General features: G+C 43.7%; 1 protein-coding gene across 3 annotated transcripts in view; it reads left to right on the forward strand.

The window, feature by feature from the left end:
* Nucleotides 1-24,169, forward strand: part of LOC126272610 (methyl farnesoate epoxidase-like) — a 166,363-nt gene that overhangs the window by 133,869 nt on the left and 8,325 nt on the right. For all 3 annotated transcript variants that reach the window (XM_049975555.1, XM_049975554.1, XM_049975556.1), the window contains 3 exons: nt 1,224-1,329; nt 12,506-12,686; nt 12,770-12,887. In XM_049975555.1, coding sequence (XP_049831512.1) covers nt 1,224-1,329; nt 12,506-12,686; nt 12,770-12,887 — 405 coding nt within the window. The remainder of the gene's footprint in view (nt 1-1,223; nt 1,330-12,505; nt 12,687-12,769; nt 12,888-24,169) is intronic.

Raw genomic sequence — 24,169 nt, forward strand, 5'->3', positions numbered from 1 at the left:
ACAGGTGTCTTAGGGAACCGTATTGATTCCTAAGTAGGAGCTGTTCAGTCTCCAGGAAAGTCATCATACACGAGAACATTGTATTTTCCTAACTCTACACGAAATTCTTCTAAATGACAGAGGCTTAACAGTTTTACAAGTCGGTCGTACAAATCTTCTTATACAACGAAATAACCTATACCCATACCCAGTCAAGTTCCACGCCCCATCAGTAAAACAGAGACTAGTTCATCCGTGCATCATCTTTTGTCTCTCAAGGGCAGTCCGTTAGGTCTGTTTCGAGCGATTTGAGCCGTTTCTCTATCTCGCACTCACTTCTTTCCGTATCTGTGATTTTCGCATCCTTGCGACGGTCGCACGAAGAAATTTTGTTGTGATCTTTGAAGGAGCACTATTTCTGTCTTCAGTTCGTCACCTTCCTTTTGGACGGCGTCTTGGTCGAAGAGTGTTTGGACGAAAGACTTCGTTACATTGCATAATTTTAGGTAGGACTCAAATTTACTAGCGTTTATTGAGAATTCAGCAGTTACGATCCCAATTTATTAACCATTGAATGTTTGCAAAACCGTCGTTACCGTTGTTTTGACAGCGTTCAGCATTTGTTTGTTAATAAGGTTGCGAATCTAGCGTGTCTATGCACGCACTTGCTCACGGGATTTATAATTAATAGTAAGAACTCGTTCTGAAGCAACAGCAACATTGTCAGTGAACGCTGGATAGAAAAATTATATGCACCGCATTCCTACTGATACTCGAACAAAACGGCAGTGTTAGTATGGTTCACAGATCGAGAGCCAGAAACAAGAATATAACAACAAAAGTGATGTAACAGATGTCTTGGCAATGTTATTGAACCAGCTACATGCAACAGCGCTAAAATGTTTTCAATTTTCCAACGTTTTAAGGAAAAGTGAACGGAAATTGTAGGTTTACTGGAAGCACTATTTTTTCTTTCTTTGAAGTGTGTACTATGATTATTGACTATTGTGGAATCAAGCGGTTCTAGGCGCTTCAGTCTGGAACCGCACGACCGCTACGGTCGCAGGTTCGAATCCTGCCTCGGGCATGGACATGTGTGATGTCCTTAAGTTAGTTAGGTTTAAGTAGTTGTAAGTTCTAGGGGAGAGATGAAATCAGATTTTAAGTCCCATAGTGCTCAGAGCCATTTTTTTAAACCAAGTCGATATTTTCAGTGTCAATATATTTTGTGGTTGTGTTTCTAGGAGGCTATACACGAGCACATGAAAACTCTAGATGAGGACAACCCACGAGATTTCATCGACGTCTACTTACGGGAAATGAAGAACTCCGAAGATCCCACGTTCACTGGTTAGTAGAGCAGATGTCTTTTTTCATTTAGGTGCTTTGTCGAATGTTGACGATGTAATGACTTGTACATTGTTAAGCTTAAGGCTATTGGTAGCCAGTAAAGGCATTTCGAGAAAGAAATCAGAGATACAATGCAGAGAACAGGCAGAAGTAGTGGCGTTTTGGTTAACAGAGGTAAACAGTAACAGTAGAGTGCTGTGAATTGCAGACGTTCAGGGTAGCTGTTCCAGGGGAGCAGTTTCATTTCAAGAAAGTTAACACGCTGTTGTAAGGCCTCATAGTAGAAGATAACCACAAAACGGCACGTCTTAGTAGAGCCAGCTAGCTTGATACCTGCACATGAGAAATGCAACGTCACTGGGTTTACACAGGTGAGGGAGGTACCACAGGTGTTCCCACTCACGAGAGGCCTCTTGGCAGGGTCATGTGGCGTAAAACACTTGTTGGCCATAAGAGGATGGGCAGTAACGTCTAGCTTTCAGCTGAACGGTGTTCCTACTAAATTTGGCGCTTGTTAATGTTAAGTCCAGATACATCAAATACCTACTGAGTAGAAGGGGAGTGATCTGAATGTGGTAGGACAGAGGCGCCCTGGAGGTGCAGAGCCACTCATCAGATCGGCTGAAGCTAGTTAAGTGCTGGTGGGTTTGCGGGCCGAATATAGAAAGGGGCAAATAGTGCGCCACCACAGTCCTTTAAAAACCAAAGCTTGGAGTACACTCCGACAAAGCTGTTTTTCTCACTCGGAGTGCTGCTGTCAAAGTTCATACCTCACAATGCGCCGGCTGGTGTGGCCGAGCGGCTCTAGGCGCTTCAGTCTGGAACCGCGCGACCGCTACGGTTGCAGTTTCGAATCCTGCCTCGGGCATGCATGTGTGTGATGTCCTTAGGTTAGTTAGGTTTAAGTAGTTCTAAGTCTAGGGGACTGATGACGTCAGATGTTAAGTCCCATAGTGCTCAGAGCCATTTGAACCATATACAGTATATATACACTCCTGGAAATTGAAATAAGAACACCGTGAATTCATTGTCCCAGGAAGGGCAAACTTTATTGACACATTCCTGGGGTCAGATACATCACATGATCACACTGACAGAACCACAGGCACATAGACACAGGCAACATAGCATGCACAATGTCGGCACTAGTACAGTGTATATCCACCTTTCGCAGCAATGCAGGCTGCTATTCTCCCATGGAGACGATCGTAGAGATGCTGGATGTAGTCCTGTGGAACGGCTTGCCATGCCATTTCCACCTGGCGCCTCAGTTGGACCAGCGTTCGTGCTGGACGTGCAGACCGCGTGAGACGACGCTTCATCCAGTCCCAAACATGCTCAATGAGGGACAGATCCGGAGATCTTGCTGGCCAGGGTAGTTGACTTACACCTACCTTCTAGAGCACGTTGGGTGGCACGGGATACATGCGGACGTGCATTGTCTTGTTGGAACAACAAGTTCCCTTGCCGGTCTAGGAATGGTAGAACGATGGGTTCGATGACGGTTTGGATGTACCGTGCACTATTCAGTCTCCCCTCGACGATCACCAGAGGTGTACGGCCAGTGTAGGAGATCGCTCCCCACACCATGATGTCGGGTGTTGACCCTGTGTGCCTCGGTCATATGCAGTCCTGATTGTGGTGCTCACCTGCACGGCGCCAAACACGCATACGACCATCATTGGCACCAAGGCAGAAGTGACTCTCATCGCTGAAGACGACACGTTTCCATTCGTCCCTCCATTCACGCCTGTCACGATACCACTGGAGGCGGGCTGCACGATGTTGGGGCGTGAGCGGAAGACGGCCTAACGTTGTGCGGGACCGTAGCCCAGCTTCATGGAGACGGTTGCGAATGGTCCTCGCCGATACCCCAGGAGCAACAGTGTCCCTAATTTCCTGGGAAGTGGCGGTGCGGTCCCCTACGGCACTGTGTAGGATCCTACGGTCTTGGCGTGCATCCGTGCGTCGCTGCGGTCCGGTCCCAGGTCGACGGGCACGTGCACCTTCTGCCGACCACTGGCGACAACATCAATATACTGTGGAGACCTCATGCCCCACGTGTTGAGCAATTCGGCCTCCCGCATGCCCACTATACGCCCTCGCTCAAAGTCCGTCAACTGCACATACGGTTCACGTCCACGCTATCGCGGCATGCTACCAGTGTTAAAGACTGCGATGGGGCTCCGTATACCACGGCAAACTGGCTGACACTGACGGCGGCGGTGCACAAATGCTGCGCAGCTAGCGCCATTCGACGGACAACACCGCGGTTCCTGGTGTGTCCGCTGTGCCGTGCGTGTGATCATTGCTTGTACAGCCCTCTCGCAGTGTCCCGAGCAAGTATGGTGGGTCTGACACACCGGTGTCAATGTGTTCTTTTTTCCATTTCCAGGAGTGTATATATCACAGTGCTTCTAGTGCTTGCTATTTCTGTCAGCTCTCACTGCACAAACTCAGACACTCACTTCTGTTGTGCATCCAGTTGCACCCTTTGTTTTGCTTGTTTAGAATTGGCCTTCAATGTAGTCATTAGTCGGATAGTAAATAGTGCTAATCAGACCCCTGGGTATCCTTGAGTCTCCTGCTGTGAGCATCCTATTGAGGCCCAAAATTCTCTCCTCCTGTAAGTGCCCTGTTTGACAGTGATCCTACAGCTTAATTCATGAGGAATGTCACATAATTTGTGACGTGATTCTGCATGTGAAAATAAACCGAAAAAATCATATCCCATTTTTTATTGTTACGGATCTGGGGTGGGTTGAAGACTACACGCATCCATGAATGAATATGATGACAAGTGTGAATATTACTGATCGAAATGCTACGTGGTGGACAGAATAATGCTGGTACATTTGGCTTATCCTTCCTCTAAGAGGTATAGGAGTCCTCAAACACATGGTAGCACTGTTAGGCCCCACTGAGGTAGCAGCTGCACACGTACCCACTGTCATGCTTGGGTCGGGTCAATGACACCATGTGACTGTCGTGACTAAGTGTCCACTGTGTCTGTGAATACCAATATGCTGCATATGTTCACCCATGCAGAATACGAAGACATGTTGTTTGTGTAACGGCATTATGGCAGTACCCGTGCAGCTGAGGCAGAATACCAGAGACATTTCCATGATGTACGAACGTCAGGCTGTCCAGTTAGTTGAGGAAAAGGAATACATTATTGCAATCGCACAGCAGAGTCCCACCACCAGTATATGGTGCATTAGCAGTCAGCTCTGTATACCACAAATGCGAGTGTGGCGTACATTCCGTTCTGAGGTCTTGTACCCATTCCATATGCAGCCAGGGCAACATCTACATCTACATCTACATCTGCATGCAGGTGACTTAGTAAACAGATAACAGCTTTGTGAATGATTGGCTGTACACAGAGAATTCGTGCAATACGCTTAATTTACAGATGAGGCTACATTTACACGCAATGGTATCATGAGCACCTGCGATTCTCGTGAGAACTGACAAGACACTAGGGAAACAAAATTTCAAGTTAGGTGTTCAGTTTACGTCTGGTGTGGTATTATTGATGACCTCGCGACAGGGGCTGTGTTCCTGCTAAATCACATGATAGCGGCAACATAAGCACATTCCCTCATAGAAAACTTACCTGCACCTTTGGATAACGTGATGTTAGAGAAACGGCGGCATATGCACCTGCAACATGATGGATCACCGATTCACTGTACCAGACTAGTATCCCCATATCTGAATAATACATTTCCTCGACGGTGGATTGGCCGTGGCGGACCCATTAACTGCCCTGCCAGATCACCCTGCCTAACCCCGCTAGACTTCTGTTTATGGGGCTGGTTAAAGGGGAACGTGTACACTACTAAGGTGAATGCTCATGAACAACTTGTTGCTCGCACCGCCAACGCTGGTACCCGCATTAGAGCCCGCCGAGGTGATATTCGATTTAGGCTACAACACACCCTCCAACGCTCTGACAAGTGCGTTGAGGTGGTTGGGGAAGTTTTTGAACACCAGTTGTAGGATGGATCAGTCATCTGTCCCATCATTATACTGTCCATCACAGAGCTACACAGCATTTCGGTAAGCAATATTCGCATTTGTCTCAATAATCCTCCATGGATGTGAGTAGTCTTCAGCCCACTCCAGTTCTGCAACCACCTAAAATGTTTATAGGAATTGTTCAGTTTATTGTCACATGTAGAATCATCTCACAAATTATATTCCTGAGTCGCCCTGTATATGGATGGTGTAGGGTTCTCTTCACCGACAAGTGCGGGATTTGTCTGGTGCCTGACGGTCGTCGTAGAAGAGTGTTGAGGTGGCCAGTTGCCAATGCAAGTCACAGGTATACACTGCCACGTTTCGTGTCTCACGGTAATAGCAGAATCTTCTAATGACATAGCTAGGTATATGCCAATTCAGTGGACAATTCTCGAAGTCAAAACATTTCTTGCCACAAGTAACAACTGAAGCCTGAAACGGCGATCTGAAGAGTATACACAATACACATTCACCTATTCTTGAGTATCTACTTTTACCTCAGTTACACATGTGACTTTACGTAGAAAATACTGAGGTGAGAAGAGTATTCAGAAATATATTTCCGATTAAAAAAAGGTATGCATCTCGTAAATGTCGTGCATAAGCTTTTTCCCGCTGTTTATTACTCACAGTGTATTGTTCATGCGTTAATATACAGTTGAATGCATGAAGATCATCACAAGTAGGCTGCTGCGGCCGAAGTTGCACGACGTTGTGTAACAGTGACGGACAGTCCCCAAAGCTGTCGTCATCTGGCGCCTAGACCTTCGTACGGCCCCAACTCCGCGGTCGAGACGCGTGTATCACGTAAGTGGTATTTCATTAATTTCGATTGGCTACTGTTGCAACAGTGTAACGCGAGAATTTTCTCGGCGCAATTGACCACAGTAATTCATTTTAGTGAAATCGCTGACTATATTTGTGGCTGTAACTTGCCAGAATCCACATTCATGTAATGTAGTGCCAACCAATAATAAAAATTATATTTCTTCTACACACGTCAAAAAAAGTTTTGCAACACCCCGGTTCCCAGAGCTCCAGAAGATAGACGCTGACTGTGGATACTGTATCACAGACATAGCCCCTTTGACTGTTCAGAGATGTCACTAAACCCGCCCAAAGATGTAAACAACCAAGCATGAGGAGCACCTATTAGACGGAGGGGGGCCGACAGCCGAAATCAGTTCCAAGTCATTCCACCAGGAAGGAGGTACACGGTTCGTCTGTAGTTCAACCATGCCTAGACGGTCAATACCGCGGTTCGGTCGCGTCCGCATTGTTACTTTGTGCCAGGAAGGGCTCTCAACAACGGCGGTGTCCAGGCGCCTCGGAGTGAACCAAAGCGATGTTGTTCGGACATGGACGAGATACAGGGAGACAGGAACTGTCGATGACATGCGTCGCTCAGGCCGTCCAAGAGCTACTACTGCAATGGATGACCGCTACTTACCGATTATGGCTCGGAGGAACTCTACAGCAACGCCACCATGTTGAGTAATGCTATTCGTGCAGTCACAGGACTCAAAATGTGCGCAATAGGCTGCATGGTGCGCAACTTCACTGCTGACGTCCATGGCGAGGACCATCTTTGCAACCACGACACCATGCAGTGCGGTAGAGATGGGCCCAACACCATGCCAAATGGACTGCTCAGGATTGGCATCATGTTTTCACCGATGAGTGTTGCTTCAACCAGACAATCGTCGGAGACGTGTTTTGGGATGGCATTATGTGGGGCAGACGTACGCCGCTGGTGGTCATGGAAGCCGCCGTAATGGCTGTACGATACGTGAATGCCATCCTCCTACCGATAGTGCAACCATATCGGCAGCGTATTGGCGAGGCATTCGTCTTCGTGGACGACAATTCTCGACCCCATCGTGCACATCTTGTGAGTGACTTCCTTCTGGATAAGGCCATTGCTCGACTAGAGTGGCCAGAATGTTCTCCCGACATGAGCCCTATCGAATATGCCTGGGATAGATTGAAAAGGGGTGTTTATGGACGACGTGACCCACCAATGACTTTGAGGGATCTACGCCGAATCGGCGTTGAGCAGTGGGAAAATATGGACCAACAGTGCGTTGATGAACTTGTGGATAGTATGTCAGGACGAATACAGGCATGCATCAATACAAGAGGACGTGCTACTCGGTATTAGAGATACCGGTGTGTACAGAAATCTGGACCACCACCTCTGAAGGTCTCGTTTTATGGTGGTACAACATGCAATGTGTGGTTTCATGAGCAATAAAAAGGGCGGAAATGATGTTTATCTTGATCTCTATTCCAGTTTTCTATACAGGTTCCGTAACTCTCGGAGCCGAGATGATGCAAAACAATTTTTGATGTGTGTATTTCGCATGGCTGCAAAATAGTATTAAATGCCTGGATAGGCCGCGACAGTAATAAGTAATTCTCTACTTGTTCAGGAATCACAGTAACTTTGGGAGCGCAGGATGTGGACACAAGGCGACATGTGGTTGTTTGTGTTGTTCTGGAAGGCGTGCTCCGATCGCCGAAATGGTGAAGGCAATATTTCGCGTAAAGCTTAAAATCCGGGTTTGAATCCCAGTCCAGCACAAATATTCATATGTTGCCAACCGATTGTTCAGCTGAATTCTAATTGTATTACACTCCGTCTACACGCCACAAGTGGCCCATCGCGACCATCCGACCGCCGTGTCATCCTCAGGGGAGGATGCGGATAGGAGGGGAGTGTGGTCAGCATACCGTTGTCCCGGTCGTTACGATGGTATTCTTGACCAAAGCCGCTATTATTCGGTCGAGTATCCTCAGTTGGAATCACGAGGCTGAGAGCACCCCGAAAAATGGCAACAGCGCATGGTGGCCTGGATGGTCACCCACCACGACCACGCACGACAGCGCTTAACTTCGGTGATCTCACGGGAACCGGTGTATCCACTGCGGCAAGGCCGTTGCCATTATAATTCTATTCGGAATTGCTAGTTCAAATCTTCTATAATATGTGTGTATATGTCTGCTAGTCTTTGCAAACCCATTTTTTTAGATTAGATTAGATACAATTTTTGCACCACAAATCTGTAGTGAGAATTTCCTCCAGTATGTAGAATATGTCACTAAACCAAATCAAATTTTAAAAAAATGCTAACATTCCTTCCATAGGCGCTTCATGAAATAGTCGTCATGCACGTAGGACAAATCTTTTTATTACATTGATAATAACTTACTTGTCAGAAAACATGTAAATGTATACAGGAGTGCGTGTGTGATAATTCTCAAGTTTTGTAGCCAATCATCATAAAACGCAAAATCAGTGGACAACCATTATTTACATCTATTACAGTGCTGCACCGATGATGTGCACAAAATCCGTTTTACATAAAGCTAACAGTATCTGATGTTAATAATGCGTACATCGTAATGAGGTAAGATGAAGTTCGTCACCAATAAATCCTTTAGGCTGCTCTTAAATTGAATTTAATTAGGAGCTAAACTTTTTACGGCTACTAGCAAGTTACTGAAAACGTGTATTCCTGAATACTGGGCAACTATCTACACACATCACACACATCCATGCCCGAGGCAGGATTCGAACCTGCGACCGTAGCGGTCACGCGGTTCGAGGCTGAAGCGCCTAGAACCGCACGGCCACACCGGCCGGCTGCACCTTTCTAGACCAATTAAGCGGCTTCAGATCTTTGTAAAATTTATGTTTACACCGTCCGCTCACATATATGTGACCACCTTATCAACGGACTGAATAACCACGATTTGCAGTGCGGACCACTGCGAGACGTGTAGGAAGAGAGTCAGTGAAGTCCTGGAAGGTGCGACAAGGATGTGGAGCCGTGCCAATTCTAGTGCCGTGTCAAACTGCGCTAGGTTACTCGGCTGAGGATCCATGGCGCGAACAGTCCGATCGAAATGGTGCCAGAGTTCGTCGACTGGGTTTAAAACCGGCGAGTCTGGTGGCCGGAGGAGTACTGTAAAACCTGAGCTGTGTGACACGTTGCATTGTCCTGTCGGTAGATGGCACCGTGCCGAGGAAGAAGAGACTGGATGTAGGGGTGGACATGATCCTCAAGATTAGAAGCATTCTTGTGTTGATCCATTGTTTCTTCGAGAATGACCAGATCGCCTAGGGGGTGCCATGGAAACACATCCCCTCCCATAACGCACTCTCCTCCGGCCTAGACCCTTCCAAAGATTGTTGCAGGTTGTTTGCTTTCTGTACGATGGAGCATAAAACTCGATTCATCTGAAAAGGCCACCTGTGGCCACTCAGTGGACGTCAAGTTACAGTACAGATATGCAAATTACAGCCTTCGTCATGGACCCAGCAGTCAGCATGGGGTGCATGAACCAGGCGCCTTCTGTGCAGGCCCATACACAGCAACGGTCGTTGACGAGACACTGCTGGTAGCCCCTTGGTTCATCTGGACGGTCAGTTGCTCGACAGTTGCACGTCTGTTCGCCCTCGCACATCTCCGCAGCCGTCCTCCACCCCTCATATATAGCCCATCGTGCACTACAGTTGCCTCGTCACTCGTTTTGGCCAGCGCCATTCTGCTATGCACGATATACTTTATCCACGGCGGCACGCGAACAGTTTACAAACTTAGCCGCTTAGGAAATGCTTCCAGCCTCGGCCCGAAAGCCGATGATCATCCGCTTTATTGTCGGCGCTTCAGTCTAGAACCACGCGACTGCTACGGTCACAGATTCCAATCCTGCCTCGGGTATGGATGTGTGTGATGTCCTTAGGTTAGTGAGGTTTAAGTAGTTCTAAGTCTAGGGGACTGATGACCTCAGATGTTAAGTGCCATAGTTCTCAGAGTCATTTGAACCATTTTGATCATCCGCTTTAGGACGTCACGTAAATCGCTCCGTTCCCGCATTACGATAGTGACTACCCTGTTATCTGCGTCCCCCCGACATGTTTTATACACCGTAAACTGCTTATGCTGCCACCTGCCGTCTGTGAATGCTTATACCACTTGGGTGGTGATCATATTAATGTGACTCGACCGTGTGTTTCTAGTACTGACTCCACTGTTGATTTGAAAAGGTAATTTATTATATATGACGAATTTCATTAACAAATAAATAAATTGGGAAGCAGTAGTTAATACTTCTGATATCCTCCTTACTTCGGCCATCATGATAATTTTGTTTCCTAGATAGGACGTCACAACTTCCACCACTGTGTCTACCAAGCAATGAATAATAAAAGTCGAGGAGTTGTAAGCTGGTAACGCGGTGAGCAGGTCCCTGATGTGTTGATGAATTGTGATATGGTCTGTGTTTGAAATTGCAACGTTTATTACATTAAGCACTGATGGCAAGAAATTTTTTGTATTTTATTTGATTACTACTTTCAGTCAAGAATGGTCATTTTCAGATCCGTCTGCGTTAATTAAATGGTAGTGCCGCCTTCGTCGTCATGTAGTTAACTTACTGCTGCGAAGGTCCCTGGTTCAGTTTCCAATTGCCGTTTGCGGTAGAAAACTGTGGACAGGGGCCCGCTCAGTTTCATGAGGCCAAGTGCAAACAAAGCTGTTTGATAAAATGGGCAGCCAGATTACCGCGAAAGCAGACGAAGTGCGGTCAAATTGAAAGGCCTGTCCAGGGTAGGTGTCACAAGATACATATTTACCTAATGAAAGGGTACAAAAAACCTAATTTTTAGCCAACCCTGGCTCATTCATCAAATAAGAGAGCTGATGCATTCTGATGCTCGCTTCTTGATGAGGGTGGCGAGCACATTAACTGCGGTCTCTCTGCAGAAACTTCAACATATTGATGAAATTCCTGCCAGGGCAGTAAATGGGCAAACGATCATAAAACTATGAATAATATCAAATTATGCACAGCGATCTGGTGTTCCTGAAGAATATGACACTAACGAACGCCATATCGAGTGCGCATCAAGCAACAGAAGTGACTCAAGTATGTATTCTGCTACTGTTTCAAACACGAGATTCAGTTTTCAACAAAACTACACAAATGTAAACTAGTCACAGGTAGTACTCTGATGCTTACGGAAAATGGAAATGAGCGTTTGGCGTCATTGGCCGAGAGGCCCCTTACGGGGCAGGTCCTGCCGCCATGCTGCAGGTCTTATTACATTCGACGCCACATCGGGCAACCTGCGCGCCAGATGGAGATGAAATGATGATGAAGACAACACACCACCCAGTCCCTGAGCGGAGAAAATCCCCGACCCGGGAATCGAACCCGGGCCCGTAGGGTGGCAATCTGTCACGCTGACCACTCAGCTATGGGGGCGGACCCTGATACTTATTAATACCGGCGTTGATAAAAGTGATTGCAAAAAAAAAGCGTTTCTGAATGTAGTTTGCTGTGATTCACTACGGAAATTAATGCACCTACACAACACTGTATCTCTTCTCTTCCGATGTACGTCATTCATTAACGGGTTTTCTTCAGCACATTATCCCTAATTTCGTTTGGACTACTGTTGGATACAAGTCAAGACCGACATTATGTTATGATTTTTTTCGAAACGACAATCTTTGGTAAAAGGTTTTCTGTCTACATTAGTTTATAATTGAAATTCGTCCTGTTGAGGATCATAGCCTCAGTCCGCATCACAGAATGAAGACCAACCACCAGCGTTTGCCACGTTGACCTTCTTGAACAACCTGTAAGTGTTTCACTGTATTTCATCGAAATGGTTTCCTCAGAATGATTTAACAATGGCCGGTCAACAACGACCAACTGCAGCTCGACACACCCCAAGCTAGCGGTATTCTGTATTCAAGAAGTCTATGGAGATTTGTCCACATTCAACATTAAGAAACTCTACAGCCACACTGATGGCAGCTCCGGTCCGTCCATGTTGTCGTTGATTACTGGCCGCGAGATCGGCTGGGTCACAACGTGTAATCGACTATTCAAACATTTTCAATTAGCTACTTCAATTTTCAGAATAATGGTGGAGAGCGTCTGTGTGAATATATGGAGATCAAAGGATCAAAATATTATTATCATCATTTTTGTTCTTATGATGAGAAAAGTGATTATAGTTCTCAAAAATACCAAATTTTATTTTGACTCTAGGTGCTAATGTGTCAAGATATTTTTGTTCAGTAATGGCTGAGTCAGTTTACTTGTATCTCGGGACTGTTTTGCCTTTCAGAAGATGGACTTGCGGCTATAATCTTCGACCTCTTTGCTGCTGGATCTGATACAGTTTCCAACACTCTGGCCTTCGCCATAATGTACATGATCCTGTATCCGGAGGTCCAAGAGAAGGTGCACAAGGAGCTGGATACTGTGGTCGGCCATTCTAGAAGAATTTCACTCGAAGACAGGCCACGGTTAGTCAAAGAAGAAAATTAAGGATCTAATCACGTATAATAACGTTTACTTTTCTTCTTTTGGACCAAACTTTTGTTTTCAGGCTGCCGTACTTCGAGGCTGTGATAGCTGAGATTTCCCGCATAAATACCACTGCGCCCATGTGCCCCCCACACGTAGCGCTTAAGGACACCACTCTACACGGGTACAACATACCTAAGGTACGTATTGTAGTGTCCTTGTCGCTACTGTAGTACCTTGTACCATGGAAAGCAAGGGAGGGGACATTATTTTGTGGCCGGTATCCTCTTTCTAAAACACAACTGCATACATGTTTTAGCATGGTTCTTTATTTACTTGAAGACAGACCTTATTTACTTAAACAGATAGCTGCTACTTAACTTTAAAAGCGCCCATGTGTTGTGGTACAAGTTCGTCCATGTTTGCCTCACTGTTGGTGAATTACTCTGATCGCTATACACTCTCGTAACCGGTGATGGAAATGAGCGTTTTGCGTCATTGGCCGGGAGGCCTCTTGCGGGGCAGATCCGGCCGCCGTGGTGCAGGTTTTATTACAGTCGACGCCACATTGGACGGCCTGCGGGTCGGATGGGGATGAAATGATGATGAAGACAACACAACAACCAATCCCTGAGCGGAGAAAATTCCCCGACACAGCCAGGAATCGAACCCGGGCCCGTAAGACGGCAATCCTTCATGCTGACCACTCAGCTATCGGGGCGGACACTCTCGTAGCCGGTGATGTGAACTGACTTAGGCCAACTAGAATAGCTACCGATCTAGTGACTGAGTTAGTGACAGCGACTGAGACTGACCCCTCTTGTCAGCTGCGGCGATCTAAATACACTACTGGCCATTCAGGAATTTTTTGAACAGACCTCGTATGTACGATTTAGTTGTTGTACGGCCCTCTGCCCCTGGTTCATTTGATGTTCTACGAGGGCTGGCTGAGAATTAATGTCTCAGATTTGTTTATGTGAAAACTACTAAAGATTTTTATCTATATGTTTCAAGCCTACATACACTACTATCCATTAAAATTGCTACACCAAGAAGAAATGCAGATGATAAACGGGTATTCATTGGACAAATATATTACACTACAACTGACATGTGATTACATTTTCACGCAATTTGGGTGCATAGATCCTGAGAAATCAGTACCCAGAACAACCACCTCTGGCCGTAATAACGGACTTGATACGACTAGGCTATGAGTCAAACCGAGCTGGGATGGTGTGTACAGGTACAGCTGCCCATGCAGCTTCAACACGATACCACAGTTCATCACGAATAGTGACTGGCGTATTGTGGCGAGCCAGTTGCTCGGCCACCATTAACCAGACGTTTTCAATTGGTGACAGATCTGGAGAATGTGCTGGACAGGGCAGCAGTCGAACATTCGCTGTATCCAGAAAGGCCCGTACAGGATCTGCATCATGCGATCGTGCATTATTCTGCTGAAATGTAGGGTTTCCAGGGATCGAATGAAGGGTAGAGTTACGGGTCGTAACACATCTGAAATGTAACGTCCATTGTTCAAAGTGCCGTCAATGCGAACAAGAGGTGACCGAGACGTGTAACCAATGGTACCCTATACCATCACGCCGGGTGATAAGCTAGTGTGGCGATGACGAATACACGCCTCCAATGTGTGTTCACCGCGATGTCGCCAAACACGGATGCGACCATCATGATGCTGTAATCAGAACCTAGATTCATCCGAAAAAATGACGTTTTCCATTCTTGCACCCAGGTTCGTCGTTGAGTGCACCATCGCAGGCGCTCCTGCCTGTGATGCAGTGACAAGGGTAACCGCAGCTATGATCTTAGAGCTGACAGTCCATGCTGCTGCAAACGTCGTCGAACTGTTCGTGCAGATGGTTGTTGTCTTGCAAACGTTCCCATCTGTTGACTCAGGGATCGAGACGTGGCTGCACGATCAGTTACAGCCATGCGGATAAGATGCCTGTCATCTCGACTGCTAGTGATACGAGGCCGTTGGGATCTAGCACGGCGTTCCGTATTACCCTCCTAGAACCACTGATTCCATATTCTGCTAATAGTCATTCGATCTCGACCAACGCGAGCAGCAATGTCGCGATACGATAAACCGCAAGTCTAGTGCTGTTTGTGTACGAGAAATCGGTTGGAAACTTCCCTCATCTCAGCACGTTGTAGGTGTCGCCACCGGCGCCAACCTTGTGTGAATGCTCTCAAAAGCTAATCATTTGCATATCAGAGCAACTTCTTTCTGAGGGTTAAATTTCTAGTCTGTAGCACGTCATCTTGATGGTGTAGCAGTTTTAATGGCCAGTAGTGTACTTTTGGTCGAGACGTCATTGGCGGTACATTGCTTGCGAGTCTGTCTTTGGCCTCTCTCCTGGCAGGTGCGCTTGATCCAGTGTCTAGTATCGATCTTCTTGCTGCATATTTGCCGACCGGTGTGCTGGCGACAGCACATTTACGCAGTTGATGTCCAAAAAGGTGCAGCCACCCTCATTAGGCAATCTTTTGGTAGGGCTTTTCAAAGAATGTTATGTTTTTCAGCCATCATTCTAGTCCACAAAAAGCATCAAAGATTTCTTAAATAAAGACACAGTATTTCATAGACCTAAGGTTATCTTTATCTGATATGAAACTATCGAAATCTTAGGAGTCGTATTTTGCTACACAATTGTAGGAATATCTGTGGAGTGAGCATTGAGATGCGCAGAACAGAATTTCTGATTTCTGTAGCCAACGTAGGCTTCCTTCAAAGTCAAATGGTTATGGTAAGGTGAGAGAATTGCCCTTAAGTGGACTGTAGATTTTGAATGTCATCACCATTACATCGTTAGTACAAACAGATCCCGTTCAATGGTATAATGGATCATGTACACACGATTCATACGGATCGTAACAGTTTGCATTTGATATCTGGAATGAATTTGGCTTAAATATTTCAAGGATAAAAGCTAAGGCGCTTCGCTTGTTTGTAGTAAGTACTAGAACCTAGATACTGCTTTTTCGACTCTGTAAGTGCAGAACAGGGAATCAGTGATAATAAGGCCGTTGCAGCATCCCTGAATATGGAAGTTAATAGGAATATCAAAAAAGGGAGGAAGGAGCTTCACTCCAAGTTTAAACGCAGCCAAAACCTCTAAGACAAACAGAACCTAAACGATGTCAAAGTTAGCGTAAGGAGGGCTATGCGTGAAGCGTTCAGTGAATTCGAAAGTAAAATTCTATGCACCGACTTGACAGAAAATCCTAGGAAGTTCTGGTCTGACGTTAAATCAGTAAGTGGCTCGAAACAGCATATCCAGACACTCCGGGATGATGATAGCTTTGAAACAAAGGATGACACGCGTAAAGCTGAAATACTAAACACCTTTTGCCAAAGCTGTTTCACAGAGGAAGACCGCACTGCAGTTCCTTCTCTAAATCCTCGCACAATCGAAAAAACGACTGACATCGAAATAAGTGTCCAAGGAATAGAAAAGCAACTGAAATCACTCAACAGAAGAAAGTCCACTGGACCTGACGGGATACCAATTCGATTCTACACATAGTACGCGAAAGAACTTGCCCCCCTTCTAACAGCCGTGTACCGCAAGAGGAACGTAAGGTTCCAAATGATTGGAAAAGAGCACAGGTAGTCCCAGTCTTCAAAAAGGGTCGTCGAGCAGATGCGCAAAACTGTAGACCTATATCTCTGACGTCGATCTGTTGTAAAATTTTAGAACATGTTTTTTGCTCGAGTATCATGTCGTTTTTGGAAATCCAGAATCTACTCTGTAGGAATCAACATGGATTCCGGAAACAGCGATCGTGTGAGACCCAACTCGCTTTATTTGTTCATGAGATCCAGAAATTATTAGATACGGGCTCCCAGGTAGATGCTATTTTCCTAGACTTCCGGAAGGCGTTCGATATAGTTCCGCACTGTCGCCTGATAAAAAAAGTAAGAGCCTACGGAATATCAGACCAGCTGTGTGGCTGGATTGAAGAGTTTTTAGCAAACAGAACACAGCATGTTGTTATCAATGGAGGGACGTCTACAGACGTTAAAGTAACCTCTGGCGTGCCACAGGGGAGTGTTATGGGACCATTGCTTTTCACAATATAAATAAATGACCTAGTAGATAGTGTAGGAAGTTGCATGCGGCTTTTCGCAGATGATGCTGTAGTATAGAGAGAAGTTGCAGCATTAGAAAATTGTAGCGAAATGCAGGAAGATCTGCAGCGGATAGGCACTTGGTGTAGGGAGTGGCAACTGACCCTTAACATAGACAAAAGTAATGTATTGCGAATACATAGAAAGAAGGATCCTTTATTGTATGATTATATGATAGCGGAACAAACACTGGTAGCAGTTACTTCTGTTAAATATCTGGCAGTATGTGTGCGGAACGATTTGAAATGGAATGATCATATAAAAGTAATTGTTGGTAAGGCGGGTACCAGGTTGAGATTCATTGGGAGAGTCCTTAGAAAATGTAGTCCATCAACAAAGGAGGTGGCTTACAAAACACTCGTTTGACCTATACTTGAGTATTGCTCATCAGTGTGGGATCCGTACCAGATCGGGTTGACGGAGGAGGTAGAGAAGATCCAAAGAAGATCGGCGCGTTTCGTCACAGGGTTATTTGGTAACCGTGATAGCGTTACGGAGATGTTTAGCAAACTCAAGTAGCAGACTCTGCAAGACAGGCGCTCTGCATCGCGGTGTAGCTTGCTCGCCAGGTTTCGAGAGGCTGCGTTTCTGGATGAGGTATCGAATATACTGCTTCCCCCTACTTATACCTCCCGTGGAGATCACGAATGTAAAATTAGAGAGATTCGAGCGCGCACGGAGGCTTTCAGACAGTCGTTCTTCCCGCGAATCATACTCGACTGGAACAGAAAAGGGAGGTAATGACAGTGGCACGTAAAGTGCTCTCCGCCACACACCGTTGGGTGGCTTGCGGAGTATGAATGTAGATGTAGATGTAGATGTAGGAATACAATGACAGTCAGTTTTATTATGTTATGTCTCGAATTCAACTTCATCGTACTGCCGCCCCTCTGTTTCAATAAATTATGTTACCGCTGCATTAATAAATTACTTTAGAGTACGCAAAAAACATAAAATCTGTAGCTATGACTTGCAGCAGATTAGCGATTTTTCACACTATGAAATATTTTTAGGAACAAAATTCTTCCGTTTTTCCTTTCTCATACGGGGCAACGTTCGTTCGACCATACGAAACTCAACTATTAAGCGCACATTATCATTTTCCACGTCATAGTTAGGCTTAATGGTAATACAGTTTACTATTGTACTGCTTTAAAATACGTATAATGGTTCAGATATCTGTATAACCAGAAGGTAATGACTCAATTTGCCATACATAATTGTTAAAGTAAGATCGAATTTGCATATTAAAATTTGCTCTCCCTCTCCCTCTCCCTCTCTTCCCCGCCCCCGCCCCCTATCTCTCTCTCTCTCTCTCTCTCTCTCTCTCTCTCTCTCTCTCTCTCTCTCTCTCTCACACACACACACACACACACACACACACAAACACATCAACGCCACCGCCTGTCTTTAAATGAATCGAAGTTACAAAAAATAACTTTCTGTAAATTGTGACTTGAAATAATTAGCAATAATGGCAATGTGAAAGAAAACTGGGACGTGTTTTCGAGAAATATAGTTTCTTTTTTTCTATTGTTATTGTTTTTACGTAGATTATTAAACAGTTTCAGAAGCAACTTTAAAATAGCTACGGCTCACGGTTGTACCTGCAAGACAGTCCTTTCGGTAATGTATAAATCAACCATGAAATTTAACGCTGTTTCCTTTCAGAAAAAAATATGTAATTTATAAGTGGACTCCGTAATATATTTATAAGACAAATATTTATACTTTTGCCGCCAGAAGTTAGCGACCTCTATTGCATTTGGAGTTGCATGTAGCAGGTCTTCTGTTGTGCATGTTGTTGGACGTTGGGTATACTGGAGCAGGTGGAAGGTCGTCTGTGTTGCTCCACACTCACAGAGTGACAGCTCCTCTAGGAAACCCCATTTAGTCAGATTGCTCTTACATGATACATAATACTTTTATATGATTCCTAAACATTTAATTATTGCCGAAATCTGATTAAATATTTACTCTCCGGATAGGAGTTAAGGCTGAACATCCAGCTAATTTAACATCAGATTAAAGCCGGCGTAATTCAGAATCGTGAGAGCTATCAAAGCGAGCGAGCAAAATAAGCAAAAAATGATATCAGAAGCACGGGAGCAAATCCTTGAACTAAAGAAACAAGAAGGTAAAATACGTCTTCACATCTGCTTTGAAAAAACGAAGATATTGACAAACATCAAGCACTCACGTAAATACCTCAAAGTTCAAGAACAAAAGACTGAAATAGTAAAAGAATTCAAATATCTCAGAGAATGGATTAGTTGGAATGCTGGGAAAAGCAATTCAATGGAATCCAGAAAAAATAAACTTGAATTGGCCTGCCAACTAACAAAAAATACATACAACAAAACATCCCTTTCATGGGGGTCCAAAATTACACATTAAAAGACAGTGATTAAGCCAGAAGCACTGTATGCAGCAGAAACACTAAATATGAATTTCAAAGGTCAAATGGAGAAACTTGAGCTAAAGGAAAGAAAAATTTTAAGAAAAGTCATAGGACCAAAATTTCAAGACCCTAAGATTATAGACATCAAAAATGAAACTCTCTACAAGAAAATTGAAAAACTTTCAGATACTATGCGAAAAAGGAGGATTAATTTTATGGTCATCTTCTCAGAATGAATTCCAACACATTAACCAAACAAATTTTTGACTTTTTCCGTAACTGCAAAACGAAACCCAACTGGTTTAAGGAAACTGAATGTCAAATTTGTGTGAATTCCTAAGGGACAAACTGCTGAGGCCAGCGGTCCCTAGACTTACACACTACTTAAAGTAACTTAAAGCAACCTATGTTAAGAACAATATACGCACACGTGCCCGAGGGAGGACTCGAACCACGGTGGGAGGGGCCGTGCAATCCTTTACATTGCTTCTTAAACCGCGCAGCCACTATGCGCGGCGAAGAAACTGAGAAAGACCTAGCAGGATTAAAGATTTCAGAAAATTCGCTTATCGAACAGCTAAATTAATTTCTAAAGATGAAAACATAAGGTTCCAAGACAAATCCACACAAAAGGACAAACCCTTTGTAAGAGGTCCATGACTAAGGAATTTATTGCTAGCGCACTCGAGCAGATGTGATTTCGATGGATTGCTCACGCGCTGCGTGCGATATGTAAGCTATAAGAGAATCGCAGAACGGAGCGTAGTTTTGACTGCAGTAGGAACTGTGTGGCAGTAGGAGTAAGTAGTAGCTAGCAGTCATGTGTATCGAGTTGGCTTGGCCGGTCGTGTGGAGCGATGGCGGTGTCTGAGCGATGTAGTATAAGGTAAAAGCAGCCTCGCGCATATGTACTATTGTTATATCAAGTCCCATGTAAATGTTTTTTTCTAAATCTCTTAATAATAATCTTTCTTATAAAAATTAACTTCTGACAATCATTCACCTCAATTTAAAGAATTTACTAATTTCTCCAAGCCATGGTCATCCCGGTTATTGTAAAGAAAAATCAGTTGTTTCTTTTTATACACGACAAATCTATCGGCTAGCATTGCACTGGGCTGTGGCAGAAAAATTTCTTATAGGAGCTGATAAATATGCATTATCCGGCGACCTTCATTGAGGTCAGAATTTTCAGTTTATTCAGTATGATCTTTCACGGCCATGAGGCAGCACTGCTGACGTCCAAATTTACCAGTTTAGTTTCAGTCAGTTAATTATTGAAAGGTTATATAAGTGAGCCACAATTTTATTGAGAGATTAGTCACATTCTTATTGCGAAGTTACCGAATTTAACTTTTGGAAGGTTACGCTAAATATGAATGATGTACAATTATTTTTAACTGTTGGGAGGTTACACTAAATGTGGATCTTATACACTTATTTTTAACTGTTGGGAGGTTACACTTGTCAACAACCGGCCAGGATCGTATTTTTGTGAATTTCTGAGAAGTAGTCAGTAATATATCTGCTCTTATTTACTTGATGTTAAATGTAGTTTTCATCTGGCGCAACGCATTTACTTATTTGTCACTCTTTCTTTCACAGATCATCGGCAATTTATTGCTCTTTGTTGTTATTGTATTTGTTCCATTTTTGCTTTGTCTTTGTTTGAATTTTTGCTTACCTATGACTTGTGAAAATGCCGCGAAAAACTGCTTACAGCACATCGCGATGCGCAATGAGTGAAAAAGCCGACCTTAATTTGACTGATAATACCAGCGTCACTCAGTGCCGTAATGATAATCCTTCAATTATAGATAATCAGTGCGTGCCGACCACCAGTAATGATTTTATTTCAGATGATGAACAAACAAATTCAATCATGTCTACACTTAACTAAACGACAATTGATGACGCTGCACGTTCCAATACAATTAACGCTGCCCAGTTTGATACACCTGATTTACAAAATTTACACAGTGAACAGATAAATGTTTCTAACGAAGACGAACAATGTACTCAAAATACGTCTGATTTATTTGATTTCGATGTAAGACCAACAGTGCACATCCGATTAGCAAACCTTTTTGTAAATCAGACAATGACCAAATGGTTACACAAAACGTGACACATGCAGATACACCATCACACAGCACAGAGAAAAGAGTCGGTAATTTTGGCTTGGATCAAGTTATGGCAGTATTGCTGCAACTTAATGAAAAATATGACAACAATTATAAACAACTTAATGAAAATCTCAAACAGTTGAATGAAAAACACAACCTTAAGGAATCGAACAAACAACTTAACGAAAATTTCAAACAACCTAATGACAAACAAGACAACAATTATAGACGAGTTAATGAATCGAACAAAAAACTTAATGAAAATCTCAAACAGATTAATGAAAAACTTGACACCTTTACTGAACAACTTACTGAACAGATTACAGCCGTTGCCGAGCAATGTAACGAAACTAAACAACAGTTACGTGAGGAAATTAAGGCTAGTGCGAGGAATAGTAGTGAAGAAATTAGATCCGTTGCACAAGAAATATGTAATACACATGCAGCCACAACAAAATTACATAGAGATGAAATTACTGTAGTTGCTAAACAATGTTCAGAAAACGCTACACAGTTACGCGACGAGTTTAAATTAATGTCAGCAGAACTTTCACGCACACTGGATGCGAAAGCAACAAGAAATTCGAACAACAGAACAGCCAAATTGACGAACGTTTTCATCACCACCTACAAAACAGTGAAACGCGTTACCGTAAATTTATACAAGAACAGATTAAAGTAAATAAACAAGTCGTGGAAACAATTACTGCACAGGGACAGGAAGATAAGCGTAAGTTATTTACGAAAGCAAAAACATACATAGTCAACAACACTGTTACAGTATCAGACGAAATCAATACTATCAAACAGTTGAACACCGAGTTGCATGATGAAATCTCCGATCTTAAAACACACAGTAGACTTCCAGACCATGACCAGCAGACTTGAACAATTGGAATTAACACACGATCCTGATGCCATTAAAGCAGACGTTAAGAAATTAAACAAAATCACACATAAAATACAAAAACAAATTAATGCTTGTGACACTAAAAATGACGATCAGGTAAAAGTACTGACTGGAACATTTGATAAATTGGCCAGTCGTATTGACGTTATCGAAAATAACAATGACACCAAATCAGACGATACGTCACCAGTTTCGTTCAATCAAACACCTGAATTCCAAAACATACAGCAGACAATCAGTGAGATAGGTTCGTCCAATAATATATTACTTAGAAAATTGTCATCTTTACAGCAAGAAGTGACAGAAATGAAAAGTGTTTCAGCCTATAACACGTCACAGCATACGCCACATTCCGAACATTTCTCACACTCACACAGCCAGTATAATTTAGGTAATTTACAGAGAGTACGTGACTTATATTCCTACCAATGACAGACAAATAGATTATCATACAATCCTGAACCAGTTCAGACACACATTCAGCTAATCATTGAAAGGTTATATAAGTGAGCCACAATTTTATTGAGAGATTAGTCACGTTCTTATTGCGAGGTTACGGAATTTAACTATTGGGAGGTTACGCTAAATATGAATGATACATAATTATTTTTAACAGTTGGGAGGTTATACATTCATCTCGGAAGAAGAGAGGAAAAGGAGATCAGAAAGAATGAAGATATAATGTGCCCTAAGAAAAGAACAACGCACAAAGAAACGATTGATCCAGCGTACCCCAAAGAGGGTGAAACGAAAGAAGAAGAAAGTGATATCGTGGACCCTTGTACACTGGTTTATTTAAGCACATATGTCGATGATCTTTGTCCATTTAGAGATTAAATTTACGGTTACAGTTCTGGTATCTCTGATTCAGTTTATATATCCCTAAAGTTTTATACTTTTCGTTTGCGCACTTTACAGTGTCTGTTTCCATATATTTACATTAATATAATTCAGGGGATAAATTTTCAAAACTTGAGCTGTGACGCCGTAACACAATCTGCGGATTGGCTCGTAAGAGACGTGAGGCGTATTTTCCATTTTGTGATTGTAATCATGATCGAATCAGTGAAACAAAAGCTGCATAGCGATTGTTTTACGGAAGGCCGTATGAAGGGCTTATTTCAATAGTGGTACAAGTCCATTACCTCCACTTTTCTGTCTATAACGCTTCTGACACTAATGGTCAAGCAAACAAATGGTTCAAATGGCTCTGAGCACTATAGGACTTAACGTCTGAGCTCATCAGTCCCCTAGACTTAGAACTACTTAAACCTAACTGACCTACGGACATCACACACATCCATGCCCGAGGCAGGATTCGAGCCTGTGACCGTAGCAGCAGCGCGGTTCCGGACTGAAGCGCCTAGAACCGCTCGGCCACAGCGGCCGGCGGCCAAGCAAACAGAAAGAAAGGTTCATCTGTAGCAAGAAGCCTTATGCTTGAATATTTCTGGTATCTCAACTGTAGGTTTTTCAGCGCTCATTTAATTTAGGACTTTGTATCTCAGAATGAAGAAAAGTGGACTTGTACCACGATTAACATAAGCCCTTCATATGTGATAAGTAAATATCGTTTTTGCTCTTACAAAGGATAAGTTTTTTAGCACTGCTACATTATAGTGGCGTTGAAACAATATTGCGCATGCTGCAGTTATGGAAGTATTGCTAATGATTCTAAATATTAGTACAATACTAGTAATAACAGAAATAAAAAAATAATAATTTTCATATGGACGATGCTTCCCTGTCTAGGGTTCAGATTCAAGTTTAGATGTGCAAAAATTCCTAACAGGTAGTTAGCAAACATCAGACGCTGGGAACTGGAAATCTCCAGATACTCAGAAACAAAGTAAAGCAATACAGCTTAATTGTCACTAGTTGTATAA

The sequence above is a fragment of the Schistocerca gregaria genome, chromosome 5 (genome assembly GCF_023897955.1).
Source record: "Schistocerca gregaria isolate iqSchGreg1 chromosome 5, iqSchGreg1.2, whole genome shotgun sequence".
Taxonomy (NCBI): domain Eukaryota; kingdom Metazoa; phylum Arthropoda; class Insecta; order Orthoptera; family Acrididae; genus Schistocerca; species Schistocerca gregaria.